The 16,246-nt window shown below is 40.4% G+C and overlaps 1 protein-coding gene across 4 annotated transcripts in view; it reads right to left on the bottom strand.

The window, feature by feature from the left end:
- The window catches only part of flvcr2a (FLVCR heme transporter 2a), a 43,222-nt gene that overhangs the window by 24,849 nt on the left and 2,127 nt on the right, over positions 1-16,246 (bottom strand). Inside the window, exons 1-2 of one of the 4 annotated variants that reach the window (XR_005005358.1) lie at positions 11,748-11,955; positions 6,187-6,859 (exon numbers count right to left, since the gene is read on the bottom strand). The exons of 1 other annotated variant lie outside the window; for it this stretch is intronic. Coding sequence is in view for 2 of the 3 variants with exons in the window: in XM_036542098.1 (XP_036397991.1) it covers positions 6,187-6,852 (666 nt within the window). In the remaining variant the exon portion in view is untranslated. Of the gene's footprint in view, positions 1-6,186; positions 6,860-11,747; positions 11,961-16,246 lie in introns of those variants that run through there. 2 more of the 4 variants (XM_036542098.1, XM_036542099.1) reach the window with 2 other exon arrangements.

A 16,246-nucleotide genomic window follows, 5' to 3' on the forward strand; every position in this document is an offset into this window, starting at 1 on the left:
CTCATCTTACACTGTACAAAAAGTCCTGTATATAGCATCCGAATAAATGGCAGTGCCTGCCTTTATTACATAACAGAGAGGAAGCTGGTTAGCTGAGCAATAACACACGGAAAGAACGCATGCAGAGCCGACAGGCTCCTGCTTTACAGTTACAACACACAGCTAGCACAGGGCAAGCTATTTTATACAAACCCACCAAGAATAATATACAGAAGAAAAAAAAGAAAACAGGATGTAAATCAAAGGGACATTGTATTAATCCGTGGAGACATTCCCTTTTTGAAACAGTGTTATGAATAGAAACTGTAAATATTATGAACACTGATGTAAGTGCTCTTGCAATGTATATTCTCAATAAGGATGACAAACATATGGGCTAAAATTTAGATTACTCATATTAGCTCAGTTCATGAACATCAACTCGTGCATCAAATGACGCTGGCTCGCAGTGAGCAAAAATGATTTATTGAAAAGAAATGATTTCATTGAAAGATAAAACTGAATGAAAAATAGAAATAGAAAAACAGAAAACAGGAAAATCCTGCTTGGATAAGTATCCATCCCCCTGAGACATTCTGCATTTAGTACTTAGTTGCGGTAAGTTTCCACAAGCTTTTCACATTTTGCAAGTTTAACTTTTGCCCGCTCTTCCATGAAAATCTAATGTAGTTGTCGCACATTAGGTGGGGATTGGCAATGCACGGCAATCTTCGGTCCCTGCCACAGTTGTTCTTTTGGGTTTAACTCTGGCCTTTGACTTTGTCACTGTAGGACATTTCCTGTTTTTAGGCACTGTAAAGTTGCTTTGGCTCTATGTTCCGGGACATTGTCCTGTTCAAAGATGAATCTCCATCCTGGTTTCAAGTCTTTTGTAGACTGTTGTAGATTTTGCTGAAGGACGTGCTTGTATTTTTCTTGACCTATTCTTCCTTAGATACCATCCAACAAATTGTGTGAATTCTGAAGACAAATGGCTGAGCGAGAGATTTATTTAGGGGAGTTTTTGCTAAGGGGGTGAATATTTTTCCAATTAATTTAGGAGATTTGTTTTTAGTTTATTTTTTAGCCTCCATTTTAGCACACTGAAAGTGAGCAGGTTGTGTAGATCAGAATGAAAAAATGTGGTTCAGGGGGGTGAATATTTTCTCTAGCCACTTTGTCTGATTAAAATAATTGTGCTCCTATAATGTAAAATGACTGAATAGAGTTTCATAGTTTCTTTACTTTTTACATGATACTTACTCAGTTTGACAGAAGATTATAATTTTATTTTCTGACCTTTCTCATTCTCATTGTCAAACTTACTGCATGTCATCCTGGAAATCAACAAACAATCTATAAACAGCAAAAATATAGTCTGAAAATAAATGTTGACTTTATCCATGAAAAAGACATGCTCCTGTTTGAGGCTGAATGGGGTCATGTGACAGGTGAAATCCATTGTAGATGTTTCCATGGCGCTTAACTGGCAGTCCAACACCGCACAAGCTAATGATACTGGTTAGCTTTGGCCAACTGTCAAGCTACTGCTCTCATAAGCTGCTTAATTTATAACTTAATATCAGATTCACTGCATGTTAAAGATCAGCACCAGTGGAAAAGCGATGAACAGAAAAGTTTGATCTGTGATTAATCACAAGCACTGGATTATGTGCTTGTGTCAGATCAAAGCAGTTTAAACGTCTTACAGTACTTTAAACCTAAAATACTCAGAGAGGTTTAAGGCCAAAACATTTATTAAATTTTCTGTGCTCATATTTAATTCAAAGGTTAAGTATTTTGCCAGAACAGCAACCTGCGTGGTGGTTCATTTACCCTTTGATTATCAAGAGTGGCTTTGACCACAGACAGCATTCCAGCTAAATACAGGAAAAATACAGCTGGCAGCTGCAGCTCTTTAACAAAACAAAACAAAACTATTTGCCCATTCAAAGTAGTTTGGGGAGATAACCTGAAAAAACCAAAGATACAGGGTACAGTGCCAAAGAAATACCATCATTTCTTGTCTTTGGAAGGGAAGTTGGAACCAAAGATTACATTGATAAACTACAGGAAAACAGGAAATGCATACAATTAACGTTTATTCATTATCATTTATTGATTATTTGTAACAGGAACTGTGGAGGGTCTCCACATGGCGTCCCTGGGACCCCCTGCAGCGGCACACCACTATACTACTCACGCTTGCCCAAGAACAGAAGCACAGAAGCATCTCCTAAAGTTTGGAGGAAATGAAAAACGCTTGCAAGTCAAAATCGCTGGTATTTTCTCATAAACTTTACACAGCTTCGTACTGGAGCCTGTGCCAGCAGAGAACAATAGCAGCCTGCAGCCTGCTTCCACTTCCACAAAAAACTTCCTCTACTCTCAAGTTCAAAGCTAAGGAGGCGGGCGCAACAAATGACCATCACAATGAGCGGAATGTGATATCTGCAAACACGACTGACCGGTGAGGAGGTCAGAACAGACTAAAAAAAAAAACTCTGGAACGTTCATGTGCCTTCAAGGGGTTGAGGGCATTTGCATGGTAATCGACCAGATTACATTCCATTACAGATGTTGTATTTACTGAACAGATATGCAACCGGGTGTCTAGATCTGGTCTCTGTTACTGCTAAAGCTAAATTTGCTCTGAGTGTTCTCTCTCATTATGAATATTCAAGGGGGGATATGGCTGAAGAGAAAGCATAACTAGCACCTGCACGGGCAGTACCACAATCTGCAATTACCAGCCAAAAGAAGTGAGTATTAACAGAGGGAATGCAGAAATGAGTTTATTGAATATTGAATATTGCTGAATCATCTCTGGTTCTGCCCTGCTTGACCGTTCCAGCCCAATGTGGTTTGCTCATCATACCTGGGGCCTTCCCTCCCACCTATCATCTGGCTTTTCTGTGCATAATGCCCACAGATTATGTGCCACAAACTATGCTCAGAAATAAATCCAAAAGGAGTTTCTTGGTGGGCAACCAGCATTTCTTACCTTATGAGACCATGTTTTTTAGGCGTGTTCATGTTTGTTCCTTTTATTTGTGTATCCTTTCCTTTTGTGTTCCTGTGTCTTTGAACACCAGACATTGCACAACTGTTCTCCCCTATGAGGTTTTGAAAAGCACAGTCAGAGGAAGCATGATATAGAGACCACAAACCCCATGCACATCCTGTATCTGTGGCTATAAGTGGCAGGCTTCCTGACTTGCAAGTGGTTTATACAGCAATGACATTGAGTACTGGCAGATACAGTCCTGGGAGCAGTGTTCATAGTCTTGTTAACTACCAGTTAAGATTTATTTTCATTTCCGTCATGCAATTCTCTTCCATTTTAGTCAACAAAACACACTGAAACAGTTTGTCTGCTAAGATCACCGCCATTTAAGACATATGTTGCCATTGACGTAGCATGTATAAGGTAATGATAATGGCAATGACAATGGTTTACACTTATATAGGGCCTTTCAGCTTTGCAAGGTTCTAAAACGTTTAAAGAGGTTGTTGACATCACCAGCACTTGCACAATGTGGTCTGGAAGGACGGTTGTTCCATACGCATCACAATTGCATCAAGATGGCTTGCAAATAGCGGAATGGGTCCATAAGGCTGTGAAGCTGGCTGTATTTATTTATCCCCGACTTTGGAATTACGAATTGTAACTGATTGCTAACTTCACGTCAGATACTCAACTCTTCACACAGCGGATCCCACAGACAACCACAGGAAAGTGAGTGCCGAATGGAGGGCAGGTGCCACTCTCACTGATGTCATCTGTGGAACTTGTAGGCTACTGACAAATTGCTAGAGGGCACTAATGAATGGTCGAGAAGGAGACCCTAGCAACCACAACCAAACTGACTGCTGGTGGAACAAAGCCAATCACACTACGCTGCTCAGGACTCCCAGCCAACAAAACAGCTTCCGCCCCAAATTCTGCCCCAGACTTGGAATGTCTTAGACAGTAAGGCTTAGCTTATATTCAGAATGAGTGCCTATACTGAATGAACCAGTCAGAAGCCTTTGGCTACTTTATTACCCGTCCAACAGGATTACAGAACGCTTCCCAAATTTTCCCCAAGCTCCAAGCACCTCACTTTGACTGGCCCTCCGTGTCATGTGTTGCTGACATCATAATGAGGGCCAGTGAAGGGAGAAGCTGGTGGCCACTCAAGGGCAACTCTGACCAGACCAAAGCCAAGATCGTTATTGTTGATTGTGGCCAGCTCTAAATGGGCACTGTCCCCCTCCTGTCAAATATCAGCATTCATGATCATGGAGATTTTCTTAAGCTTCCCCATCTGTCCTGCCCTCTTCCTTTATTTGGTTTGTTCCTTTTCTGAACCTGCTGCATCTGTGGCTTGCCTTTTTGGCCTAAGGAGGTATAAAGATGCATTCATTACAATTATCACAGCCCAGAGGTAAATCCAGAGATGGTAACAGCAGCTGCAATTCCCTCCATGAGAGAGAATAACGTAAAACACTTAATAATTTTTTTCCATGACCTTTGATGCAGCAAAAATGACAACGTATGCAACCATCAAAGTAGATGCATAATGTGAAAGTTTCTCAGTGTTACAGTACAATGACACAATATTAAATGGCACCTCTAAACATAAACTACTTGATTTTCAACTTTGCCACTCATATGTTAGTGTTATTTTTGTGTATATAAAAATTTGTTTTTTCCCCAACGTGGTCAGTAAAACATGGTGAAAATCTCCTGTGATGATGTCTAAAGACCTTCAGCATTTTTATTAACAAACTGAAGACTGAATGAAAACTGGATGTGCGGTTTCTACTGTTCTACTTTTACTGTTTTTACAAAAGAAAACAAATGAATGTTTTCCTTGCTTGCTCGCATTAGCAGGCCACTCCATTCAAGGTACAGCAGGCTGCAGGCTAATGGCCTCAGCCACCCACCAGCCTGGCCTGTCTAAACTCTAACCTCACTGTGAAGTCCATTTATTCACTGTACAGATCATCTACCCCTTTATTCTTATACTTGGGCATGTGCTGTCGCCATCATCAACATTCCCTTAAATGCCCCTGTGGGGACTGCATTTCAAGACTGCTTTATCTTCTGCCTCTCTTGGCTTTTCCCCCACCGACTGAATTACACTGACCCACCTGTTGCACACGTACATTTCCATGACAGCTCTCAGCTGAGCGTGTTGTGAAGATGCAAAAATAAACACTCTAATTCACAACTTGACCTTCGGTCCTCAAGTATTTATAGCTCTCAGTTGACTTACATGGAGCACGTCCAAAATATATGTTGTTTCTATATTTAGTTTGCTGTCAACACATCATTTCAAAAATTCTTTGAGGCCTTAATTCTAAGTAGTAACAGAACTGTTGTTTGTTCATGCAATTTGTTCTAAATACCAATGCAATCTCAAAATAAGGTACAGTAATCGGTCTTCTTGCTCAAAACATGCAAACAGAAATGAAAATCTTTTTAGTGTGTCAATTTCAAATGTAAATTACAATATCATGAAGCAGTATCACAACACAAAGAAAACTAGAATAAAAAAGAATACTTATCACTTTAAAATTTTGAATCTATTTCAGGCTGGTCATTTCAACAGTAAGCAGGACAGACAAGTTCTTGCATTCTGAGATACTTTAAAAGGACTGAACGTCCACACATATCTGCTCTTTTTAATGGAAGAAAAATCTGTGAAAGAAAGATATTCCTCAACTAGATAATGTCATGCATGTAAAAGCAGGTCAGTACACAAAGAAAAGCACACAGCACACACAACACTCCCCTGAGAAAGTACTAGAAAGAGCCCCACCAAGATGGCAAATAGCAGCATCGGTACTTCTGAATTCCACCTCACAGAGAGGGGGGGAAAAAAATCTACCAGCAGCTTAAGGGGGCCTCAAACAAGCACTCCAGACAGACAGAAGAGAGACTCACCTCCTGACACTTGCGAAAACCTAAAAGACTTGACACCAATAATCTACAACTGAAAAAAGAACACTTTGGTCCCGACTGGACAGCCATGCTGCCAGAGAAACCCTGTTTTTTTTTTTTGTCAATGAGACACCAGTGAAAAGAACACCGTAGACTGCTGTTCAGTACACTCAAAAGGCACATGCGCGTGCAGACACACACGTACACACACAAACACACACATGTGAAGATGTCGCCAAGAACCACAAGGACCTCGAGGCCACCTCATGACACACCTGGTTCCCTAGGACGCCGATGGAGCAGGCAGTGGAGACCTCCTGCTGACCGAACCACAAGGACGCCAGGCGGGAGGGGATCCCGAGGATGAAGACGGTGGCCACGGAGCACACAAACTGCCCGAAGAAGCTGATGCCGAAGAGGCCCGGGGCGGCGCTGCCGGTCTTGATCCAGGCGCCAATGCAGTTGAAGGCGGATCCCACCACCAGCACGTCGCGGATCCCGCGGTTGTCCAGGAACCACATGACGGGCACGATGAGCGGGATGTAGGTGAGCATGTAGATCATGGAGAGCCAGTCAATGGCGAAGGTGTCGATATTGTAGAAGCGCATGAAGATGTTGCTGATGATGCCGTACTGCAGCCACATGAAGGCATTGCTCATGGAGTACGAGCTGAAGAGGAAGAGCATGATCCAGCGCCGCTTGTACAGCTTGGTCATGGACTGAGGAGCCAGCTGCGTTGTCTCCGTGCCGGGCGCCTCCAGCTCTGCTTGGGACTGGCCAGGCTGCAGCCTCTCCTGCTCTCCCTGGCCCTTCTCCACTCCCGGGTCAGCCCGCTCACCCGCGCCCGTCCCGGCTTTGTCACCCCATCCCTGCTCTACATCCGCCGCCGAGCTCATGTTCCCACCGACGATCTTACCGTTCACCTCAGCCTTTTGCAGCATTTAGCAACTGGAGGAAGAACAGAGATTCCCCTTGGGTGGGCTGTGTGCTCTTTACCTGAACACGTGCAACCAGCAGATCTTTGCTTGCAATTGCCTGAACTCCCTTGTATTAATATGTCACTAGTAAATTCTTGACCCTCTGTGAATCCCGTCGCAAAGGTGATGGTTAGCACATACTAGCTATCTTTCCCTGAGTAGAGGTTCTCACTGAGATGAGCTTATTTGTGTTCGAATTGCAGTTTAAATATAGAGAGAGGGGTGCTGGACAGCTAGAGCAGCACACGACCCATTCATGCCTGGTTGACTCTGCCAGTTCTGAGGCTTGCCAGCGTGTTCCAGTATTTATCACCTTCAGCACTCTGGTCATGTGACCTTAATCTTTTGGGGATTTTCCTCTTCCACTGAGACACCTCCTTCCAAACTCCAAGCATGTCGTTCATCTGGTTCTTTGCAGTCATAAAAAAATCCTCCTGCATTTTTGCCTCATCAGAAACATTATAAACCCAGCTGAATTCTGTCTGCCATTGTCTTTTTCTGCACCTCCAAGGGATGATTACTAACGATCCAGATTGTGTGCCTTGGGGATGTCACGGGCTTTTACAGTGCACACACAGAGAAGCATTTTCTTGAGATGGTGCATGCAGCTGCTGTCTTTTTTTTCAGATGAAATGGCATTTACAAGCTGGTGACTGAATGAGAATATCTCATACGCACACCTAACACACTTTGATGGTGTACCAAGTGACCCAGGGTGTCAGGTTTTTTAAATAACACTGCTGAACAGATGTTTCCCTTCGGTTTGTATCACAATCTGGCAACTATCCAGTAATTGTGCCCCCTTTTGATTCTCCTATAACACCATTATATCGTCTATTGCTTGCGGGTCAAATCCTTCTGGTTAATATTTCCTTTGATCCACATACACATTGTCAGTCACAGATGTGTTGTTTAAATGCTTTGATTATTTGATCAATTTGGTTATTTAAACTACAAAAGCAAACCACCTAAAAAAGGTTGTCCCACAGTAAGTCTAACCCACAGTAAATACCCCTGGCATTCTCACTGCACCAAGTAGGTACAACAAGCAGTCACTGTTGACTTTTGTGCCTTTACTTTGGATAAGAGCATCTGCCAAATGAATAAATGTGAGTGCAAATGTGAGATTGTTGATTTAATCACTTCTATTGGCTAACTGGGTGGGAGCCAGAGAGGCTGGTGATTGCTCAATTCTCTGAGTCAAGTTTGACAGGTCAAGAATAAATTGATGACTATCCGGCATTCACACATTCAAAATGTTGATATTATCTCACAGAAGAAGGTGATGACAATGTTTCAACTACAGACCCTCTTGAAACCTTAAGCTATAGTCTCATCTTGACATTACAAAGCTGTAAAGTCATGGAGCTGGTGAGAAGAATGTGCCTAGATCAAGGAAACAGAAATACAGCCCCTGATACAGTGACTGTATTACCATTTTGCTGAAGGAAGCTACAAACGCAGCCAACCAATGGATAAGGCAACTTACCACACCATTTTTACACTCCAAAAGCATGGCACAATGCAAGCTTTTGTGAACAATTAATGTTTACTGGACCTATTTTCTAGGAGACAGGATAATTTTCAACCATCTTGCATGCATGATGGCACAAACTGAGTAAACAATGTACTAACCAAACTAAAGACCTAAGTTCCTGGAAAAACAAGCCAAACAAGCCATAGTTACTACTGTTCTGCTTGTTTGAGCACGTTGTTACTCTGAGTTTACTTAACTCATTCTACTGTTTTGAAGGGTTTATAGTTACAGGAGTTCTGCTTCCCTGTTTGTGGAGTATAAATAGAGGGTAGCCACATCGGGTCACATAACATCATCTGGCCTGACCATTACTAGGCCTTCAGCTGAGTGAGGGGGGGGGCAAACCCAGACAGTGAATAGGACCTGTCTAGTATGAGTACCAATCTGATCAGTAAACTCATCCAGGAGTTGGATTAAAGATTCTATCAATGAATGAATGTAACTTCTTTAGGTATAGGGAACTGCAAAATAAACAATGTACACTACCGGTCAAAAGTTTTAGAACACCCCCAATTTCTGTAAAGGAAAGACCAACACTTTTAACACTTCCTTTTGTTCCATTTCAGGTCATTCACTGGACTTGAACTGCTTAAATTTCAATAAATTGGAAAAATGGAGGTGTTCTAAAACTTTTGACCGGTAGTGTATGTCATTCACCTAAGGCAGATCATGAGAGTACACTTTGTAAGTAACCAGGTGATCCGGTTTTGCCATATGGTGCCATTCATTGGTGCCACTTCCTCAATTTATTAATTGCTTTAGAGAGACAGGAGTTTGCTTTTTTTCCCCGTTTTTGTTGGTTCTATAGTATCACCCGAGACAAACAGTGACAGAAAAAGACCAAATCTGTTCATACAAAGGACTGATCATGAGTTGATCATGAGGATCACGCTGGCAGACGCCGTTCTGTAATGCTCAAAGTTGGAATGGTGTTTTATGACAAATCATACATTTTACCGGTTTTAACTTTTCATCTACAGAGTGCTCATCTTCAAGTGCAAAACTTTTTCAAAATATGCAGGCTAAATGTAAAATGCAGCTTCAAGCCTCAATATGCTGAGTCCACTGCATTACGTCACGCCAGCCGTGTACAAAATGTGCTCAGCATTAGGCCTAATGGTCTTTTTAATTCAAACTGATAACAGTAAAATTAAGTCAAATACAAATGTGCTTCATTGCACAATTACTTTAACTTTTTGCAAGCACATGTACAAGTAATCAGCTTTTTGTTATCCACTTGATACTTATCAAAAAATAATGGTATCATATGTTCCATTACTTCTCTAGCATAAAAGCTGGGTATCAACTGCACAGCCCTGAGAAAAAGACAGATATATAGGGTACCTGATATGTCACTGATATGGCTGTTTAAGTGTCATTTAAGGTTAAAATGCTAGCGCAACACAGTTAATTTCTTGTAAAGTAAGCATATTTGATATCGCCACAGTAACTGTTCTCAACCAAAGTGACTTGAGACTTATTTTTGGGGTCCTTTTGATTCCACTATTTGATGGGATTTACTGCTGTTGAGACCTCATTTCGCTTTTTGGCAAATATTAATAGATGCAGAAGTCAGCTGGTTTATTTTAGAAGGAGAGTAAAATCTAGCATGGATCTCTATGTGCCGTAACCGGGCTCAGTTACCTGTGTAGCATTACAAGCCTGCAAATTCTCCTTCAGATGTTGATGTGAACAGTCATAAATTATTCACAACTGATACAACCTGTCTGGTGCTGGATTTCTCTGTTGAAAACCATATGTTTTTTAATTGGTTGAACCTTTTGTAAGAAGTCTGTACGAATAATTATGGAGAGATTGTGGTGCCATGAATTCTTCTCCCTGGAAGAATTCCATTCACGGGTGTGTTACATATTTCGAAGCCACATCATTGCCACCATCCCCGGCACATTCTTTGCCAAGAGGCTCACATTTCCACATTCTCATTCAGACACCAGAACATAAATTCCACACACTGACCTGGTAACACTTTGATATACAGCTCTGGCTTCAATTCGGATTGGCGATTGGTATTTCAGATTCTCCAGACATACTACATTTTGATTTCATCTGGCCCTAGCATTGGTCACCAGGCCAACAGTGTTAGGAGGAAACACATCTAAAAATGAATTATGGAACAGATCCTTTAAAGCTGTTGACACCTCAGTAAAATCCTAGCCTGCTTACACTTTAGCCTAATGTACAGCAGTCAAATGTGCCCTTCTGAGAAAAGAGTTGGTTGAGATATTTTGTTTTAGAATTTCTTATTAAAATAAATCTAAGAACAATCTGATGTAACTAATGCCTGTCGAGCTGTACAAGACTGAGAGTAAACAAACTGGTCTGTGCAGTTCTTTGATTAACGTTATCAGTCTTCTCAAAAGCAGTATGACAACTAACCTTTCTCACAAACGAACTAGCCTTGGACTGCTTTCGGAAGAAGGAAGGCACAGGCATGCATGTGCCAACTTTACCTCCATTACAATATGCCTGAACATTGCTCTGCAATTTTTTTATCATCTCCTATCATCTTAATCTAAGCAACAGACAACATCTTAGCTGAGACTAAATTTCACCATGATGTAAGCCTTCAGCTAGGCTAACTGATCATTGTTAACTACAGTACTGCACACGTTTTACTGCCCTTAGGCTACCCACAAAACTCTGGCCCTGGCAGACATCCTCACATACATATCCCCATGGTGCTACATCCTTCTCACATATGATTTTATACCTCTCATGGTCTCAATTTAACAGGCATGTTATGAATGGGTAATGAAACAGGTCACGTTAAGCCAGTCCAGCACCCCTGTCTTTCAGTTAAAGTGCAACTCCCACTCCCCCACCCCCACCCCCAGCCCCAGCCCAAATCCAAACCTTGCACATCAAAATGATGAGCAAACTCTATCATTTTAGCGCTAGCGACTTTCAGTTTTTGATCTGGGAAAATAAAAAAAAAACATGCAAGAAATGAAGAAGTTTGTGAACTCGTGTTACTAATTTTATTGACTGCCATGGCGGGAACAGATATGAGTGATAAACTAGCTATGTTAGCAATCTAAGCCACTGATTTCGCTCAAGTTTAAAAATGTACGTTAAACAGTACTTTAAAAGTACTTTACACAGAGAAACAGAAAAACGACAAAAACATTACTAAAACATGGCTAATTTCGTTTTCACTTCACGCGCAAAGATCTTGCTCCGCAAAGTTGTAGTTCTGCGCTTCGTACAAAATAGTTTCAGGCGTATTATTATCGCATAATTAAGGAAAACATATCAGCGCCTAAAAATACACTTGTTTTCGAAAAATTAAATATTCTCATACCTGTGGCTGGGAGACGGCATTGACCCAGGGCGCATGGCACCCGCAGAAGATGGCGAATTTGTTCGCACAAACAAGAACGTCATTTCCCTTCGGACCCTTCTATGTTTCTTTACTTTCTCTTTTTTTCCTTTAGCTGACAGGTCTGCTGTGTGAGAGGACGACATGCTATTAAATCGCTAGCAGTAATTATATAGCTGTAGAGCAAATGCCAACATTTTCATTTAATGTGTACATCACTTCACTACAACACGAACAGGACATCCTGCACGTAAATTGTTTCGACACCAATGATAATTTTGGGTTAAAATATCGAATTGCCATGATTTATAGTGTATGTGAGAAAAGTGCAATGCCATTGTGTAGACGGAGTGAAGCCCTGAACAGCGGCTGCAAGCTGTCAGGCACTATCATTATTAATTGACGTTTCAATAACTGTCAACTCGCCTAATGCTATCAAAAATGAATAACCTACTGACAAATCGAACTTTTATCCCTCTGAGGAAACATTGCCTCAGACTGGAATCACCGCTTCATTTAGGGAGTGTCAATAATAGCTAACGGAATTGTGAGGAGCCAACACAGCCAAACAGAGAAAGACCCTGAAGCCATCTCCATCCGTCACGATAACCACACCTGTGCAGACTTTGTAAGGGCGCCCTCTCTAGTTGCCTATTTGCCATTTGCAATTCTAATGTATGTGTGGTCACGTCTCCTGTGTCCTGAACAAAGAGCAGAGTTCTTTGGTACCTGTTGTCATTCGAGCTTGCCAGATTTTTAGGTAATGGGCAAACATAAACCACTGTTTTTCTTTCCTAAAAAGAAGGTTTCTGAGAATCTGTCTTAATGCACTACTGTGTCACAAGTAGAAAACAAGTAGGACAAAACATCACTTGTGGAAAGCACATTTTTTTAGTTGCCATTTATCTTCTGTTAAACTAACCAGTCGGATATTGCACACCTGTGTATGATAAAGTTCATAAGTGTATTGTCCCCATTGTAAAAACACTTAAAACGTGATTCATTCAGCTGCCAAATGAACAAACCACACATTGGACCTCTGCAGCCTCTTTAAAAATGAGATCAATTGTAAATCTTATCATCCTAGCCAGAGATACATTACCTCTTGAGATTCCCTGGGATTGTTATATGGGATATGACCAACCCCTCACCTGAAAGGAATATGTAGAAAGTTGCATCATCCTGGCCTAAAACAAGGCATAAGAGATATGCAATAATTGTAATTATTGAGATGTCTATTATGTGGTGTAACATGGGTATTTCATACAGAACCACCTTTGAGATTAGCCTTCCACCAACGCCCACATAACACCTTTTCATATGATTTAGTTAACTGGAACACTGAGACAGAGTAGGTAATAACTACTGACATATAAGAGTGCACTAACCTGTGATAAATTGGAAGACACTGATTTTTTTTTTTTTTTTTTTTTTAGAAACTCTATTTGTAAGTTACAGTCTGTATCACAACAATTACAGCACTGCCTCAAAGGGTTAAGATGGCAGATCCTATGCCATATACTACCTACAAAGCACTGAGAATGCTGTACTGAGAGGGGTTTTCCACAGAAATACAACAATCCTGAGATATGGGGTCCTTACAGACATTTACTTCTATATCATCAAACCTCATTTGGACACAGAATTCAGATACAACTTCAACACACAATATATGGCCAAATTTCTTCCTCATCTTGTCTTCCTCTTCCTCTTCTCCATGTTATTTCTCCTCCTGCAGGACATCAACACAAATGTTCCAGTCCCCCTAATAACTCTTCTCATCATTGGTATTTACCATGTTCACCTAACAGAAACATCTATTCATGTTACTCTGCTTCCAATATTTCTGATTACAACCAATAGGAATATACATACTTAAGCCAATAGGACTTGTCAGTGAAATACATGACTGAAATGCGCATTGAAATAGATTTGTTATGCAAGACAGAAAGACAGCATTTTAAACTAAAAAAAACTAAAGAACAATGAGATTGCCAACATTACAATATGACCTTAATGGGAACAAAATACATTTCTGAAAAATATTTACAATTTCAGCCAGCTAGCTCAGTAGTTAGTGGTCAGCTCCATGCTCATTTGAATGGCAGGTATGACACCCACCAAGTTACAAGGCTGGTGAGGCATCCTCTGTACAGCATCAAGCTGTTTTGGGGGTTTTCTACAGACATAATAACAAATGACCCCAAGGTCTGAGGAAGCAATGTCAGTATGTGGCCACAAGGCAGAGAGCTTGCTCCAACATTACTGGTGATTATCAGAGCAGGAAACAGTGGAGTAACATCTGGCCATATCAAAATGTGTGCATTCTTTGTTACACCTCCAGACTCTGAGAACATGAAGTCTTTTCTCAGTAATTGCACTGATGTATACAGCAAACAAAAGGTAAGAACTAATTGTAGTAAGTCAAGCTTCATCAAAAGTCAGCTTGGTAGCTAGCTTGTTAACTGATTAGTTCACTACTGTAGCTAGCAAATCCAGCAGCACTGCTAGATGATGTTAGGAATGCTACTACTGCAACTGTATTGTAACAATCTAATTGACTACTTCCATTGGAGAAGTGATCTTTCATGTACTCAATAAGCCTTGTTAAATTTCATCTCTCTGTTTTATATAGCTAAGCTTAAGTTCAGCCCACAATGGATCTGTTTTATAAAACAGTGATATGGCACTCAGACCCATAGTATATCATGATTATTGGCACAGCCCGGGGTTGTCCAGCACTCCACTTCATGTCATGCCTAACACCACCTAGCTATGCCAATATTTATGATATACTACCATTTCTCATGCTGTGCTGCTTTATTGACCAACAGAGTTAGTCTTCCAGCTTTTAATATGCTTTAAAATTGACTGAGTTTGTTAACCAGCTAGCCAGCTAACAAATAAATTTGACAATGGAATACTCTTGCTTGCTAACTAGCTATTTTATTTTCCATTTATTTTCAGTCAGCTAGCTAAACCATTAATTAAAATTTGCTAATTGATGAATGTCAATAATTGATGCTGTCAGGATGAAGCGTTTAGTGATTTCTAACTACAATAACTTTGCATTGTGTCATACTATGTCTATCAACTTCTTAAACAAGGTTATGGTCATTAATACACATTATGCTGTATCTATCATTCATATATTCAACAACAGATTCTGTCCTACAAACAATGAAGGTGTTTTTTATGTGAAATTCTATCATGTCCATCATCTGTACAAATGATGTCATTGTTCTACTTAATAAATGTCACATTGCCAGTTTTTTGTATATTAAACAACAGGCCCAGTCCTCCACCAACAGAAATGGTCACATCATACGGTATGAAATTAACTACTTAGCTTCCAAATTGATGCTGGTTGCTCACTAACTAGCTAGTGAATAAAGCTGGCATTAAATTACTTTTGCATGCTAGCTAGCTACATTATTTAATTTCCAGTCAGCTAGCTAGATCATCACCAAAATAGCTAGCAACCTACTTTGATAATCACAAGTGCAAATATGCTGTGCCCCTGTCCTCATATGCAAATATTCACAATTTATACACTAATCACTGTCTTTGACCAACAATATTCCCACTGCTTGCTTCTTATACTACATCACTTGTTATGCATATTTTCATTCTAACTGCTAACATACAGTACCAAAATAAATTTTTGGTATATGTTTTTGGTATATATAATTTTTGGTATTTGACAAAAAATGGCATTAAAAGTCTGGTCTGCTATTAAAAGTCTTCATTTCAAAATGAAGCCAGGTTTCACTATACGAGTTGGGTGATATTATCTCATGCAAACTTGACAAGCGCTGTTCCAAAGAAAACCTATCCAATGTTTCAAAACTACTTCCATGCACCATGATCTTGTGTTTTTCATCTTATCATCAGAAGACAATTCAGTCATCATGTGTGATATGACATTTGCATCATTGTGGTGAAGAAGGTTTAGAAATGTACACATCCTTACAATGCTGAAATATCTAGTTCAGTGATTGTGGTTGCAATGTGATTATTTGTCATTTTATGTCAACCTTGCATTGCTAGATAGCTTTCTGTGTTTTTTTGTCAAAATGACTTGAAGCTTGTGAGTGGCACTGTGTGGCTTTAGGTAATTCGTCTTGAAAGCTATCTAGTTACAGGTGTAGCCTTGTAAACATGGCATTACATTATTGTCTTTTAGCAGATGCTATATACCAGAGTGACTTGCATAAATTACAACTGTATCCATTTATACAGCTGGATATTGGCTGAGGCAATTGTTGGTTGAGTACCTTGCCCAAGGGTACAACACAGTGCCCCAGCAAGGACTCAAACCAATTACCTGCTCCTTACCACATTGCTGCCCTCCAGGCAACAAATAATATAGTAGTCACCACTTGGAGAACTATAGTGTCAACAGATTGGAGAACCACACAGTTGATACATATTTGTCTTGACTGATCTTTTTACATGTTGACATTACCATTGCCATTTTC

Source organism: Megalops cyprinoides, chromosome 12 (assembly GCF_013368585.1).
Source record: "Megalops cyprinoides isolate fMegCyp1 chromosome 12, fMegCyp1.pri, whole genome shotgun sequence".
In the NCBI taxonomy this organism is placed as follows: domain Eukaryota; kingdom Metazoa; phylum Chordata; class Actinopteri; order Elopiformes; family Megalopidae; genus Megalops; species Megalops cyprinoides.